The following is a 13,784-nucleotide window of genomic DNA, read 5'->3' as shown; positions in this document are numbered from 1 at the left end:
AATGAGCTGCTGAGAGTATGGGACAATCGGGTCGTTAGTTGGAGACACGGTTCAACCGAGGGACAATAGTGTACATAGGATTGACATTATTGGGTCTTAGGTGGAGGAGAACTAATCCTGAATTGAGTTCAGATGTCACTTTCCAACATCAGTTTAATAGTTTCACGCATTCCAATGTTTTGATGAGAATGTAAAGTCCTTGTGATGTTTTCAATACTTTCACAAGGTTGACAGGTTGAAATTTGAACATAGTTTGGTAGAAAGGTTGAGTAGAGAAGTCAATTTTTGTATTTTAATTAAGCTCGGTTGTATATTTATTTAATTTATGGAGTTTTGTTTCCTACATTTTTACAGATTAAATATTTCTCTGTGAAAAATATCGTCTCTGTGAGAATATCCACCCTTAAAATTTTCCCGTGGCCATACAGTAAAGTCAACGAAGTATAATTTTTGTATATACACAGTCAAGACAACATGGACCGATAGTTAGTTTCGTCATTCAGTTGCTTTATTAAATACTAGCTGTAACCCGCGGGCTTTGCCCCGTTTAACTTCTTAATTTTCAACATTATCTCGTTCGCATGGCTCAATCACGTCCTGGTTGAAGTTTGTTCGCTACGCTCACTCACCTTTAGGTTGGAGCTCGTTCGCTACGCTCACTCACCTTTAGGTTGGAGCTCGTTCGCTACGCTCACTCACCTTTAGGTTGGAGCTCGTTCGCTGCGCTCACTTGCCTTCAGGTTATAGCTCGTTCGCTACGCTAACTCGCCTCCAGGTTGAAGTTCGTTCGCTACGCTCACTCACCTTTTGGTTGCAAATTAGCTGTTGTCATAAATGTAAAAGAAATAATAGTGCTGCACCCTGTTGGTAATTTTTGTAACTTTAATGCTATTGAACATCACAGAACAGAACCAACTTGTTTAATTGAAACAGCTGTTAAGATTCAATAATTTCATTTCTCATAAGGTTAACATGGGAAACTCCAGAGCCACTGGGGCGGAGCCCGAAAGGATTTTTTAAATAAGAATATGCCTATATGTTAATCGGGAATGTGAGCTATCATCATGCCAAATTTCAGCCCAATCCGACCAGTATTTTTTGCGTTCACTTGTCACAAACATACATCCATACATCCATCCATACATCCATACATCCAAACTTTCTCATTTATAATATTAGTAGGATTAGTGTGTAAATACAGCTCAACCAATCATGCCTATAAACTCAGTTCTGTAGCGTATAAATCTTCTTTACCTACATGATTTGAAATATTTTAGTGTATTGAATTCAAGCTAAAATGCAGTTGTTGTTAAATTTTAAAAACTGTATTGTCCTAGAAGACTATCTCGAAAGCCCTAAAAAGTATCGTAGATTATTTTAACTTAATTTTCTAAAATTATTACGGTTATTTTCCATAAAAACAATAATTTTCACAACGTTTTGTGATTTGGAATCTGACACCGTCTTCAGGTGAAATATGAATCTTCCCTGTAGTATGAAATAATAAATAATCCCTGTAATATGAATCTTACACTATTCGGGAGAAAGTTAAACTGTATTTCGGAAAAAAATGTTTATTGAAGTTGAAGTCATAAACATCCTGTGTAATTGATTGTCGCGGGTAGTTTTGTCATTTGTTTGCCGAAGTAACCGTTTTCCCGCGATTATCACCGACCGGTCGGCGAGTCCTTGGAGCGTGACCTGATCAGCTGTTATTGGCCTATCTCACGAGTGTTCGCTGAACCGACCCAGCTGATAACACTTATCAGTAAGGGCTGGGTACACCCCTGGCAATACCTGTGTGAACCACTGTGATAATTAATTATTGTGCTGCTTTGCTAGTGATAGGTATTAGTTTTATATTTATGTTCTCTTTGTTTTGTAACTTTTTCTGTGTTGTGTGTAAGCAAAGTTGGCGGTGGAGAGCCGTTGTTTTATCCGAAGTGCTTATTAAATTAGGTCCTGAATTAAGGATGGTTGGAGAAGTGCTCTATTAGATTGGATAGTTCTTCAGCAGCCACATTTTAGTGATTACATTTTTAAATAAAATGCATTATATTTCGGAACATATCCGTATATTTATTTATATTTTATGGCAGATAAAAACGTTTACCTTTTGATTTAAATCTATGTCAGTATGGTAGTTTCTTGTAATATTATGTAATTTTTTATGATGAATAATTGGAAGGTATAAACTTCTCATGCCTGATTAGTTTATATGATATCCCACATTCACACACTCCTTAAACATTTATCACCCTTTTAAATCATCTTATGTCAATTTTTAGGTTAGTTCTGTTCAATTTGTGTAGGAGTTTGGTTATTTACTATTATAATTGTATTATATTTAACCAATTTTAAAACGGTTTAACCAAATAAAACAATGCATTTATAAACTATGGCTTGATAATGTAACCAAATGGATAAACAATCGTGTAAAATCTACCTTAAAACAAAGAAACATTTCAACATCATCACATTCAAACGTAACCAACAGCACATCTGGACATGTTTCAGATTTTACAATATGGCGAGAAGTCTTCGTGTGCCGTTTAAATCAATTACTAAACCGATTTCAGTGAATTTTCCATTACAGATATTATGTTCAAAGGTCAAAAGATAAAAGTAATTTTGGGACGTTATGGTGAATGGCACTTATGTCTAAACACCCGTTATTGTGTAGGAAGATTGGGTAACGATCGATGGATTGATATACGAAATTGAATAGACCGTTAGTCTTTATTTTAGAAGACTGACCTTAACAAATTGATGTCTTCAGTGGTGGGACTATTTTATAGCAATTTTATTCCTAGATCGTGATACTGAGAAAATTATTTTAACTATTTATTGTTGCATTCATATTGACCCTGGTTAACAATGTGGATACTACTTTATAATAATACAAGCAAATCGTGCAAATCATTTTAAAGTTCTTTAGTGCATACTAACACCAGGCTTTACTTAGGATTCTAACTCTAACAATCACGCATGTAAATAAAAAAATTAAAAAAAGTTCCAGTAAGTGTATTTACAATGAATATTTAGCTAGATATCAGTTATTTTGTACTTTTACAAAATACAACACAAACATACATACTTTTGAGAAAACCTCAGCAGTTTTTCAACAAATCCTTTAAATTTAGGAATCCAAGATAAAAATGTATTTTAAAAAATACTAAATAAACGTTTTCTTTTTGGCAGGTTTTCTAAAGATTATTGTTGTTAGCTATGTAAATTAAATTTTTTCAACCGTCGCAATTCTTCATTGTCCTAATTGCAACTCGATTATTATTTATTTCTTAACTAGACAGATCATCCAACAAAACTGCCCTCATAAGAACTAACTTGAAAATTATCAATCTTGAGAATTCTATTCTTAGTTTATTTGATATTATACACGCTGTTGGAATGTTTTATGCATATACCTTATTATATAAATTCCCAAATCACTTTTAAAATATCTGAGTTGAAAACTAAGCTGTTTAGTGAATTCATTTAAATTCAGACATTCACATACTAATAACAGGTAACTTGAAGGGTTTTCTATAATTAAAACATAGAAACACGATCGTTTTGTAAACTTAGTTACCTAACTGTGATGATTTGAGTTTCAGCCAAATTTATGTAGTACAACAAATAGTCCTACGTAGTTTTATTTGATAAAGAAGTGAAGGAAATTTCATGTTTATATTATTTACTACAAAAGAGTGGAAATCTTACTCAAATTTGAATTTTTTACATATTTGGTTTGAAGACAACAAAAATCAAAACAGAAATGTACATAAATATTTTTCACCGTAAAATATTTCAGTTTTATTAGGTGAATTCGTGGACAACTTAAGAACACTAATTTAATATGACGCGAATAAAATTGTCCGCAATGACTCACACTTCCGTCCAGTTTGGGGTAGTGTAATTTAGAAGGCAGTGGAGGGTGGTGGAAGGGTTATTACCAACATGCAAGTCTGACTCACAAGTGAATCATTGCCATTGGCGCGACTGACTGGAATTGATAAATATCATGGTGGCATTGGTGACATGGTCAGTCGCCACTGCCTGTCATCAGTTAGATAATCTATGCAGATTAACCAAGGGACTTAGGGAGTATATTAGTGGAGAAACTAGGTTTGAAAGTTAGTTGTCCGAAGTGAGTAGTTACAGCTTTTGAGGTTAGGACGGTCCAACAATATCCGTGATTATGCCTGTACCAAATTCAATGTTGGAAAGATCAAAGGTAATTGAATTGGTATTATAAAATTGTTTTTTTTTTATAATCGTTGTGAATACCACAAGGTTTATCAGTGTAGAAATTAAGTTTTAGTCCAAGTATTTTTAACATTTTGATTTAGTTCGTCTCCGAATAAAAAAAATACAGTACTCATCTTAAAAATTACTACACACCTTAGCATTCATGTCATGATACAAGTAATTTTTTTTTTAATTATTGTTTAAAGAAATTATAACTTGTCTCCAAACCAATGTATGACGAATGACCTAAGGTATGAAATCAGCTATTATGATTAGTAAAGTTATGCAAACTATTAGAATGATATAACGATAAAGCCAGTATTCTTTAAACTTGTATTTAGTTATTTTTTCGCTAGGATGTGTACCAAATAGTAGTAGTTTTATTTTAAAATGAATATTTCTTTGTTCTTTTTGGATGAAATACCAAAACGATAAATTTATAAAATGTGAAATTAGGTTAGCACTCCTGAAAAACGTGATCCTAGATTGCTGGCGTTTCAACGGATCGACAATTTGAAATTCATTTCAACTCCAACCAGGATATATTTTACAAATATACATCTTTCGTGAAAATACAGAATGTATTTGACTGTTGCAGGATTGTCAGAGGCTGGTGGAAGACAATCACAGACTTCTGCAGGAGATGGACAACTCTCATCTGCAGACTCAAGTGGATACTCTGCAGTGGCAACTGAAACAGGTACATAAATACCCCCGCCGCAGCAAAACTGCAGACTAAGCGAATTTCCAATTACCCGGATGGATTTCTACTAAAATATTACTTAAAAGTTGTCAGATTTAATTTCCTATTTGAAAAACATTAATTTTAGTGAGTACTTAGGTTTGCTGCTACAGGGAAGATATTGAGGTGTGTTTTTTTTTTGCTATGTTGATAGCTTAGTATGAAATAAACAAAATTTCCAAATTTTTTAATTTATCCATAAACAAGGAAACTACAACAGTTTATATATTATACATAAGAATAACATGGAAATTTTAAATATAATTTTTTTTATTATCTCTGTAACCGTTGGGCATACAACAACACTTCAATATACAAAATTATTTCTTTTTTAAAGCTTTACAAAATGGTTAGGAGAGAAATCATGAAATTTTGTGTTTTAGGGTCAAAAATGGGAAAAATCAATTTTTACCCCATAAAATTCCCCATGAACACCCATTCCCATAGTCCGATTATGCTGGTTCGCGAGTTATGTAAACGTATAGGTTTACACGTTTGTACCGAATTTCATCAAAATCGGATCATTTTTGCTCGAGTTATCGCGCTAACGGACATATATATGTATATATATATATATATGAATTTGAACGGATGGTGTTTTTGGCCTCTGGGGACATCAAAACGAAAAAGTAAATCGGTCCTGTGTTTAGGTCTTACCATGAGACCTACGGTAATAGCTTATTCCCTATATGGGAAATTCGCTAAAAACTGTCGGTTAATTTATCACTAAATTAATAGATTAAAAATGTTGAGCAATCAAACTTGATCAGAAATCCAAAACCTCTACAAAGCTTGTTTAATTGTAAGTAAAAAAAAAATACATGAACATAAACTTTTTTTTTAATACTTAAATCTATTAAGAAAATGTTGGCCCTGTAAAACCTATTACAAAGCCATTAATATTGGTACTCGTTTAAAAAATAAATACCCAACTTAATAACAGAAACAGTAAGGTCGGCAGGAAATTCTGTTTAGCATAGAAAGTGCTTTTCTTATAACTTTTGCTTTTGGAATACAAATTTGATTTTCACCTCAATGTTTATTCATGATGTCCGTAATATTAGATATAAAATTGACATTGCTGGTCCTCCATTTGTTTAATGCTTTTTAGTGACACAGTGTTACTATTAATTATTGTGTTTTTTTTTTATATGTTTTGTTTTTCTGGTAGCATCTATTGTAACTTTAATGTACTGTAATTTATTTGGGTATGATCAATCCTTTTCTAGGAATAATAAAAGGGGTTTCTTCGTATAAGGTATATTTTGAAGTCAAGTTCCTAAGTAAGCAAATTGTTTTAGCAATATGACTTAACTGAAAAGTTTTAGCCTTGTTAAATCATGTTTGTTTCTAGGCTGAATCAAGCAGGCAAATGTACAGAGCTGTTTTAGAGCAAGTGTCAAAATTTCTGGAGAGGGTTCATAGAAACCTGGATCAGGCAAATGTGAAGACTTCCCCTTCAAAATGCAAAGCACGGTAAGTAACATATGTTATTTTAATGAATATGGAGGGTAAAAAATTAAAGATGATGGGCTAGTTCATGACGATAAAGGACTCTATAGTAGCCAACCTGAGTTTGTAGTTTCATTGTGACATTGACTTTACACTAAGGTATCCTATACATTACTTCTACACGCACCAGCTATAGCCAGTTTTTTTTTATTAGGGAAAACACACATAAACCTCACATAAATTGGGATACAATTTAAGATTGTTTTTCCTATTAGTTTTTAATATGGTGATGGTTGGTTCACAAAAAATCATAAAACACTTTTCAGTTTGACATGGGTAAGTATGTAAAAAATTTGTATGTAAGATAGGAAATGTATTAAATTACATTTTTCTTCCCTGTGTTCTTTACCTTGAAGTTTGTGTATCACCCTGTATATTTTGCCAGATTGTGTGACATCTTCAGGGGGTTTTCTTGTTATCTTCTTATCACCATCAATACTGTCTAAGAGATAACATTTAAGAAAACCTGGTGAGGTGACAAAATATTTAGAGTTACAAAAGCTTCTAGCTCAAGAACACAGACAATAAAAACGTTAATTTAATATCATTTTAACCTGGGATAGCCAAAAACAATATGAAGGTTTTAGAGAACAGAACCAATGCTTAATTTATAATGGTGTTTATATTCAAAGTTTGTCTAATTTTGCCACAACAGATCAGTTGCATGATTAAATACACTGCCAGAAAAGAGAGGATGAGTTCAAGATATCAATATGCTTTGAATAAAGATATTTAAACAAAACTTGAGGTTTATTTGTAAAACTTATTGAAACTGGTACAGCATTTTTTAATTAAATATAAGATGAAACAGTTAAATTTTTTAACGTAAAATATTCTTTTGTTTAAAATTGTTCTTAATTTTTCATTACAAAATCAACTTAAAAAGTCTGCTCATTTCCAGACTTCCAACAAATTTAAGAGTGTAATCACAGAAATAAAGTTCAGTAAAAAAATCTCTTCTGCAACACATAAACAAAACACTACACAAACTATAGAAAAGGAACGTCTAAGAAGATTGAATAACATTGTATGAACCTCTATGCGCTTTTCTACGATCAGGATCAGTAGAGGGGCTGATCTAGCGTTCCGCTCTTGAACATGAGTATGCAAGGTCTATAGTCGCCCATGTCCAGGTATATGAACGTCCCAGAGTCATGGGACATAAAGCAGCCAAATTCAGTTCCAACAATGACGTGCCAACAGGGCCGAAGTTTCTTGTCTATCTCGGTCTTGATGTATTGAGCCATGTGTGTGTACTGGTTGGTCTTCTGATCACGAGCTGTTTGCGTACTCACTTCAAACGAAGCCCCTAACTCAGGAGCCAAAGCTTCCTCCTCTTCCGGTTTGTAAACAAACTTCTTAATCGGGAATTTCTCCCAGGCCTCTTTTGCCAACTCGATGATTTCCTTCTGCAATTCTTCAGTCATGTCGGATTCGAGGACCACACAGTTTATTTGAGGCTTATCTAGTTTATCTTGTTTACTGGTGCTGTGTTCAACCGATATGGTCTCCATCTTGGATGTGTTTTCTTGCAATCACAGTATTGACTTGTACTGTTGTTGGTTTGAAGATGATTATAAATATTTACACATATGTTTGTCAATAACATGTGTTTTGTTATTTTATACTGAACTGTATCCATGGACATACAGGAATAGTTAGTTACTGTTGACAGCTTTAATTATTTGTTTGTATATATACATTCTTCCATTGATTTTCAACGAGACAGTGTGCTTGTGTTTAAGGAAAACAATATTATACTTTTATCCTAGGATATCAATACATAATTTATTACAAATTATTTTTCCTATGGTATGATTGGGGGTTTAAAACCAAAAAAGATATTTTGCAGAGAGTTTTTGTAAACTTTTATCTATAGCTACTTGTACTGTTTACCTTCATTGGTAAAACTATGTAATTAGGTATATAATAGCATCACCCTATTTTGCCAGCTTGCGTGGCATCTTCAGGAAGGCTTCTTTGTGAATGTCAAAGACAAAAAAATCTCACTGTGCTAATAATATTATATATTCTGTGCAGTCTTTATCCAAATGTGCTTTACTTAACAAATGTTAAGTGCTTGTACAATTTGTGTCCAGGTCTCGTAGTGTCCACACGGTCGCCTCATGTCCCAGCCACAGTCGTCCTGTCTCACCGTCGCCCTCCAGTCCAGGACAGGGTGTGCAGAGGGCAAACAGCATCTCCCAGATGCAGGACTCACACACCTACTCAATCTACAGAGACATATCTTGGTGAGTTATCAAACTAGTGTGCTTCCACCATATACGTAAATTGTCGAATCTTGACAGTGTCTTTAGAGAAAATACTGGCTGACGTTTTGGTTCTAGCAATCGCAATCCATCCTCAGCGCAACATACAAATCATTTGATCGATCGTTCCTAAAAACAAGACTCGGGTATACTACAACCTGTTTTTAAAGCATAATTTATTGTTTTAGCAAATTTCCCCATATAGCTTACTGTATTACCATCATTTTAATTAAACTAGGTAAAGTAATGATAACCTACATTTATTCTAAAGAGATTGGACTATGTGGACAGAGGTTTATAGAGGGTTCTATGGGGTAAAAATTAGTTTTCCCATTTTTGATCCTCAAAACATAGAGTTTTCCAATATAACTCTAATCAGTTTTGTAGAGTGCTATGTACACTTGGTGGTAGGCCTATGTTTTAAATTGAATAGTTTAGCTTTGATACAGACTGGGATTAGCTGCTTCTTCAGCCATCCCCATTATTAAACGCCCACCAATTAAGGAAATCTACCAGCACAAGTCTAGCTGATTTTGCTAACTACTGGGCAACATTAAAGAAAACAAAATTTATCTTCCAAAACATTAGTAAACATATTTGCATTTACTATTAACAATGTTACCCAGTAGCTAGCCGTTGTTGTTGTTGTTGTTGTTAGTTGTTTGGTTTCTTACAAATGAACTGGACCAAACTTTAATAGCTTAAGTACTTTTTTTATAATGTTGAGCTTACAATTAATTGGGAAATGTGTGGCGTAAACAACTTCAATCTTTATTCAACAACACCAAAATCATTCAAATAATTTGAAACCCGTTAAAGGAGTTTTACTAGTTTCAGTTATATAAATCAGTGTGCATATTTAAACGTAAAGTAATGGCCTAACAGCTGTTATTGGCCTAACCTATAATTTACAGAACAATGACTTCCGAGTAGCAAACAATAGGCCCATGTCAGTGATCTCTTTCATTTGGAGTTCCCACAAAAATCCTAACGGATCTTTTAAGTGTGAGAAATATAACTTGTAATTATCTTGTCATTTGACTTATCTGATGAATGTTATTTTTAAGCGCTGGTAGAAGAAGACAGTGTTTTAATCTCTTGAAATTTCCATTCATATGTTGTGTTGTCTGAATGTTTCTGCTTTGTTTTGATTTAAGAGATTCAATGTGGATTTAGCTGATACAAAAGATAAACCCTTTTCAAAATAGCAGATCATTAGTCTTGTTTGTTTTTCACTTCCTTCAGTAATTTAGGTTTTTTTACAATTTACTTGAACCAACCCAATGCTGAATGAAAACACAATCTTTGTTGATAATTATCATTTTGGAACATGCTCACTATTTCATCAACCATTTTAACCAAGATATCCTAACAGCAGCAACCCAAAGTACTCATTGCACTAAATCTAATATATTTATACTAAGTAGTGGGTCCTACTTTAACTGTCCTTCTACTATGATTTTATTGGAATAAAACAAAAATAAATTTGCTGATTCATATCAGTTTTGCTACATTAGGGGATTTATATTTAACTATACTTGAATGTTACTTGGTTCTACGACTTTTTGTGTGGGATCTTATACAGTTAACTCTATTAATGAATATTGAACTACCTTAACTTGTTTCTTTACTCAGGAGGAGTCCTAGAAGTGTGGTAGAAGAAGTATCTCCAGATAAACTATCCCAGGAAGCGTTCCGGCTTCTCCGGACAGTGCAGAGTCTCTTGGGTACCCGGGAACCCGACCTGACCACCCGGCTGACACCTACACCCACACCCGCACCTACACCTGATCCCTCACGGGACAGCACTTGGGTGAGTTACAAGTTACAATTGTACAATTTCATTTGTAGTTGCTCTCACTAATGTCTTTGCAACTGATTTTTCCATTTTTCAACTAACACAAAAACCTTTCTGGCTTTTATTAGACGTATTTTTCTTAAAAGTTTAGTAGACTGAACAATAGAGTATAAAAGGTAGTTTCATAAAAAACTGAAACAAGATGTATTGCTACTTGGAATGACTAATGTTGGATGCTACGTCATCCGGGATATGGTTCTGATATAGTAGCCTACAGAGTAAATCTGGGGCCTAATAAATAAACCTCTGAGCAGTATAAGCAGTGGTTCAAGTACTAATGAGTGGGATTGGGGAACGAGCTGGCGTAAGTTTTATCTAAGTGATAATGCCGCAACCCCTAGGTCTAGCCTGAAGTAATGTGAAAAACAATCCCAGGCTCGTGCCTAGCGTCCTAGGACAAAAAAAAAACTAAGAGTGGCATTCATGTCTTGATGGCCCAAATTGCTTTTAGTTGATACTTTTCCTCCTAAGTATTTATTTATTTATTTGAGATATCAAAAACACTGTCAAGCATCCAACTGTAAGCATGTTTTTTGTATTTCTAACATTTTTACTCTGAAGATTGCCAGTTGTCGACACAGTTTTAAGGGTTAGTGCTCTAGGTAGCTGAGGTAGTAACGTGACCTACTTCACCACACAAAACATTGTATTGTACATTATTGCTGATTATCTAGTAAATTAACTGTCAACAAATGTAGTGACACTATGAGACATTTGACATGTACAGTATTCCTGCCTACAGTCCAAGACTGCTCAAGTCAAAGTCTGCTCTTTTACGCCTGGTCTTGAAATATTTTAACTATAGTACAAGTTTACAAACACTTTTCAAAAGCAACATTTACAGTATAAATTTGTTATACTTGAGTTGGTTAAAACTTAAAACTAATAGACCCATCAGAATTCTGAAGGCTTTTCTTTGTTTGCAGAAGAATTCATAACATCAGTGTTTCAGCCTGGATTCCAGGAATGAACTGATTTCCTTAAACTCTTAAAGTAGGTTTATTTCTTGAAACTTTGCTGTTCGCTTCATGAAGCACTGCAATTTTTGGCTGGTTTGATTTTTGCTTCTTATGATTTAATGCTGACAAGATTTATATCTAACAAAGCTTTTTCAAGCCGTCTTAATTACAATGGCTTTTAACTTTAATATTTTTGTTTATAAATTACGGCAAGTCAATTACTGTTTAGTAATAGAAGATCACAGGTAAGTTTGTAAAATAGAGCTTATAACATTTAAAACCTTAAACTTTTCAGTCTTCCAAGATACACCTTAATAGTATTGCATCTGACTAAATCCTTTCACATGCACTAACTTACCATTCATGAAAAATATAATCTCACACTAAGGCCAAGGAGGCGAAGACACATAAAGTTCATCATTTTGAACACCCTCAAGAAATTATAAACAATTAAACGTAGAAACCCTAAATAGCTATTCACACGTCACCATGATAAAGGATGCTCCATACTGAAAAGCATCTAATTTTAAACAATTTTTCAACTCATATTTCTAAATTTCCAAATCCCCTCAACAATATTTTTTTGTTTGAAAGTAAATTTACGTATGCATTTTTTGTGCCCTCTACAATCTTTCTTTGTTCATTTTTGTTGTAATTTTTCTATAATCTTTTGTATGTTGTAGTGCGTCGGAAGCTGCAGTTCGCTGTCTTGCAGCAGCCAACGGAAGTCTCTTGACGCATCGTCGTGTTCGTCTCGCGCAGAGGGAGAGGAGGGAGGAGACGTTTGTACGCCGCAGCTAAGCGTTGGCTCAACAGAAGACGAGAGTGGCTTTTCCTCCATGAGCAGCTTCCATGAAGTTGGACTCCCAGAAGTCAGGACTTATCCCGACGTCGGTCTTCCGATAATTGAACCGTCCCACAGAAGATGGAGTTCGACTCCTGTTGAAACTCAATCTTTTCAAACAAACTCATCTATAAGAGTGTTATGGGTGTGAAATGAGATGTCCCAAGGAACTCTGAAAGATCTTCCATGAAGAACCTGGATTGAATTGCCTCAAGAAAGAACTTTAAAGGTTCAGTCAGAACTTTAAGTAAAAGTTTTTGTGAGTTTCCAGTATGTTTTGAAAGCTGGTGCTGCTGTGCGTTATTAACAAAAGCGACAGTGCCATAACTTGCTTTCAAGGAAGCATTAAATCAATTGGGCTGGGATAGCTTTAGATAGGGTAAAATATTTTGTTTTGGAAAGTTTTCTGTTCTAAGAAAAACATAGATTGACTAGCAAATTTTTATTGGTTTCTAAAATAATGTGACATTATTATGACACACAGTAATACTTGACTTTATGCAGGGAAACATGAGTTTTTTAAATTGTCAATGATTCAGCATTGCAACCTCAAAAATGCTTTTAAAACTTAAATGAACTCATGATCTCATTAATTTTATCCCAGCTCATATTATTTTTTTTTATAATTATTGATTAGTTAACAATTGTGTTTTCATTTAGTATTTTACTTGTAGCGTAACAAATTAAATTATTACACAAATTAGTGTGATATTTGTTTACAGTTTTTCAAGTTGTACAAAATATTAAAACTACTTTTAGATGTAAAAAAAATTATAAGTGCTATTATAAAGTAGTTTTGATCAGTCTTTGAGTTAATTTTTTCCTCTTCCATCATTTTATTTGTTATAAGATAAAACCTTATAAGAGATATCAAATAAATTACACAGGATGTAACCAATGACCACTACCTATTGTAGCTAAAATTAAATGTATTACGGAAATCATAATATCTTTGTGAAATGTGGGAACTGTCACTTGCTAACCATTTTAGTGTCACACAGAGGAACTCTCACTATCACTGGTACTGTAGTATTTTTACTCCACACTACACTATTTTGACGAGCTTCCCATGCAAGGTTTAGTCCAGAAAACAGCTGTTTGTCGCCAGCTTAATCAAATGGGGTTTCATTACATACTACTGTACTGTAATTGTTTTACCGTACACCAACCAGCTGATTATACTGTATTTGGCCGTTGGCGCTGAGCGGTTATAAACAAAAAGATACCTTCTCTTAGAGGTTATGACTAGTGATTGTTAGTCCTTTAGTTGGTAGTAATATAAGGATTTGTACAGATTTAGTAGTATGGCGTAAACTATCGTACATCACTCGTCTGTTAAACACTTATTTTC

The 13,784-nt window shown here is 33.8% G+C and overlaps 1 protein-coding gene across 3 annotated transcripts in view; it reads left to right on the top strand.

The window, feature by feature from the left end:
• Positions 1-13,239, top strand: part of LOC128994969 (uncharacterized) — a 115,334-nt gene extending 102,095 nt beyond the window's left edge. Inside the window, exons 3-8 of one of the 3 annotated variants that reach the window (XR_008490934.1) lie at positions 4,847-4,948; positions 6,345-6,466; positions 8,602-8,754; positions 10,408-10,585; positions 11,557-11,623; positions 12,273-12,288. Coding sequence is in view for 2 of the 3 variants with exons in the window: in XM_054419829.1 (XP_054275804.1) it covers positions 4,199-4,234; positions 4,847-4,948; positions 6,345-6,466; positions 8,602-8,754; positions 10,408-10,585; positions 12,273-12,584 (903 nt within the window). In the remaining variant the exon portion in view is untranslated. Of the gene's footprint in view, positions 1-4,144; positions 4,235-4,846; positions 4,949-6,344; positions 6,467-8,601; positions 8,755-10,407; positions 10,586-11,556; positions 11,624-12,272 lie in introns of those variants that run through there. The other 2 variants (XM_054419829.1, XM_054419826.1) reach the window with 2 other exon arrangements.
• The last annotated feature ends 545 nt before the right edge of the window (positions 13,240-13,784 follow it).

Source organism: Macrosteles quadrilineatus, unplaced genomic scaffold (assembly GCF_028750875.1).
Source record: "Macrosteles quadrilineatus isolate MER2022 unplaced genomic scaffold, UCM_ALF_1.0 Scaffold_5__1_contigs__length_97177068, whole genome shotgun sequence".
In the NCBI taxonomy this organism is placed as follows: Eukaryota; Metazoa; Arthropoda; class Insecta; order Hemiptera; family Cicadellidae; genus Macrosteles; species Macrosteles quadrilineatus.
The sequence above is the reverse complement of the archived record's forward strand: the minus strand, read 5'-3'. Positions and strand labels throughout refer to the sequence as shown.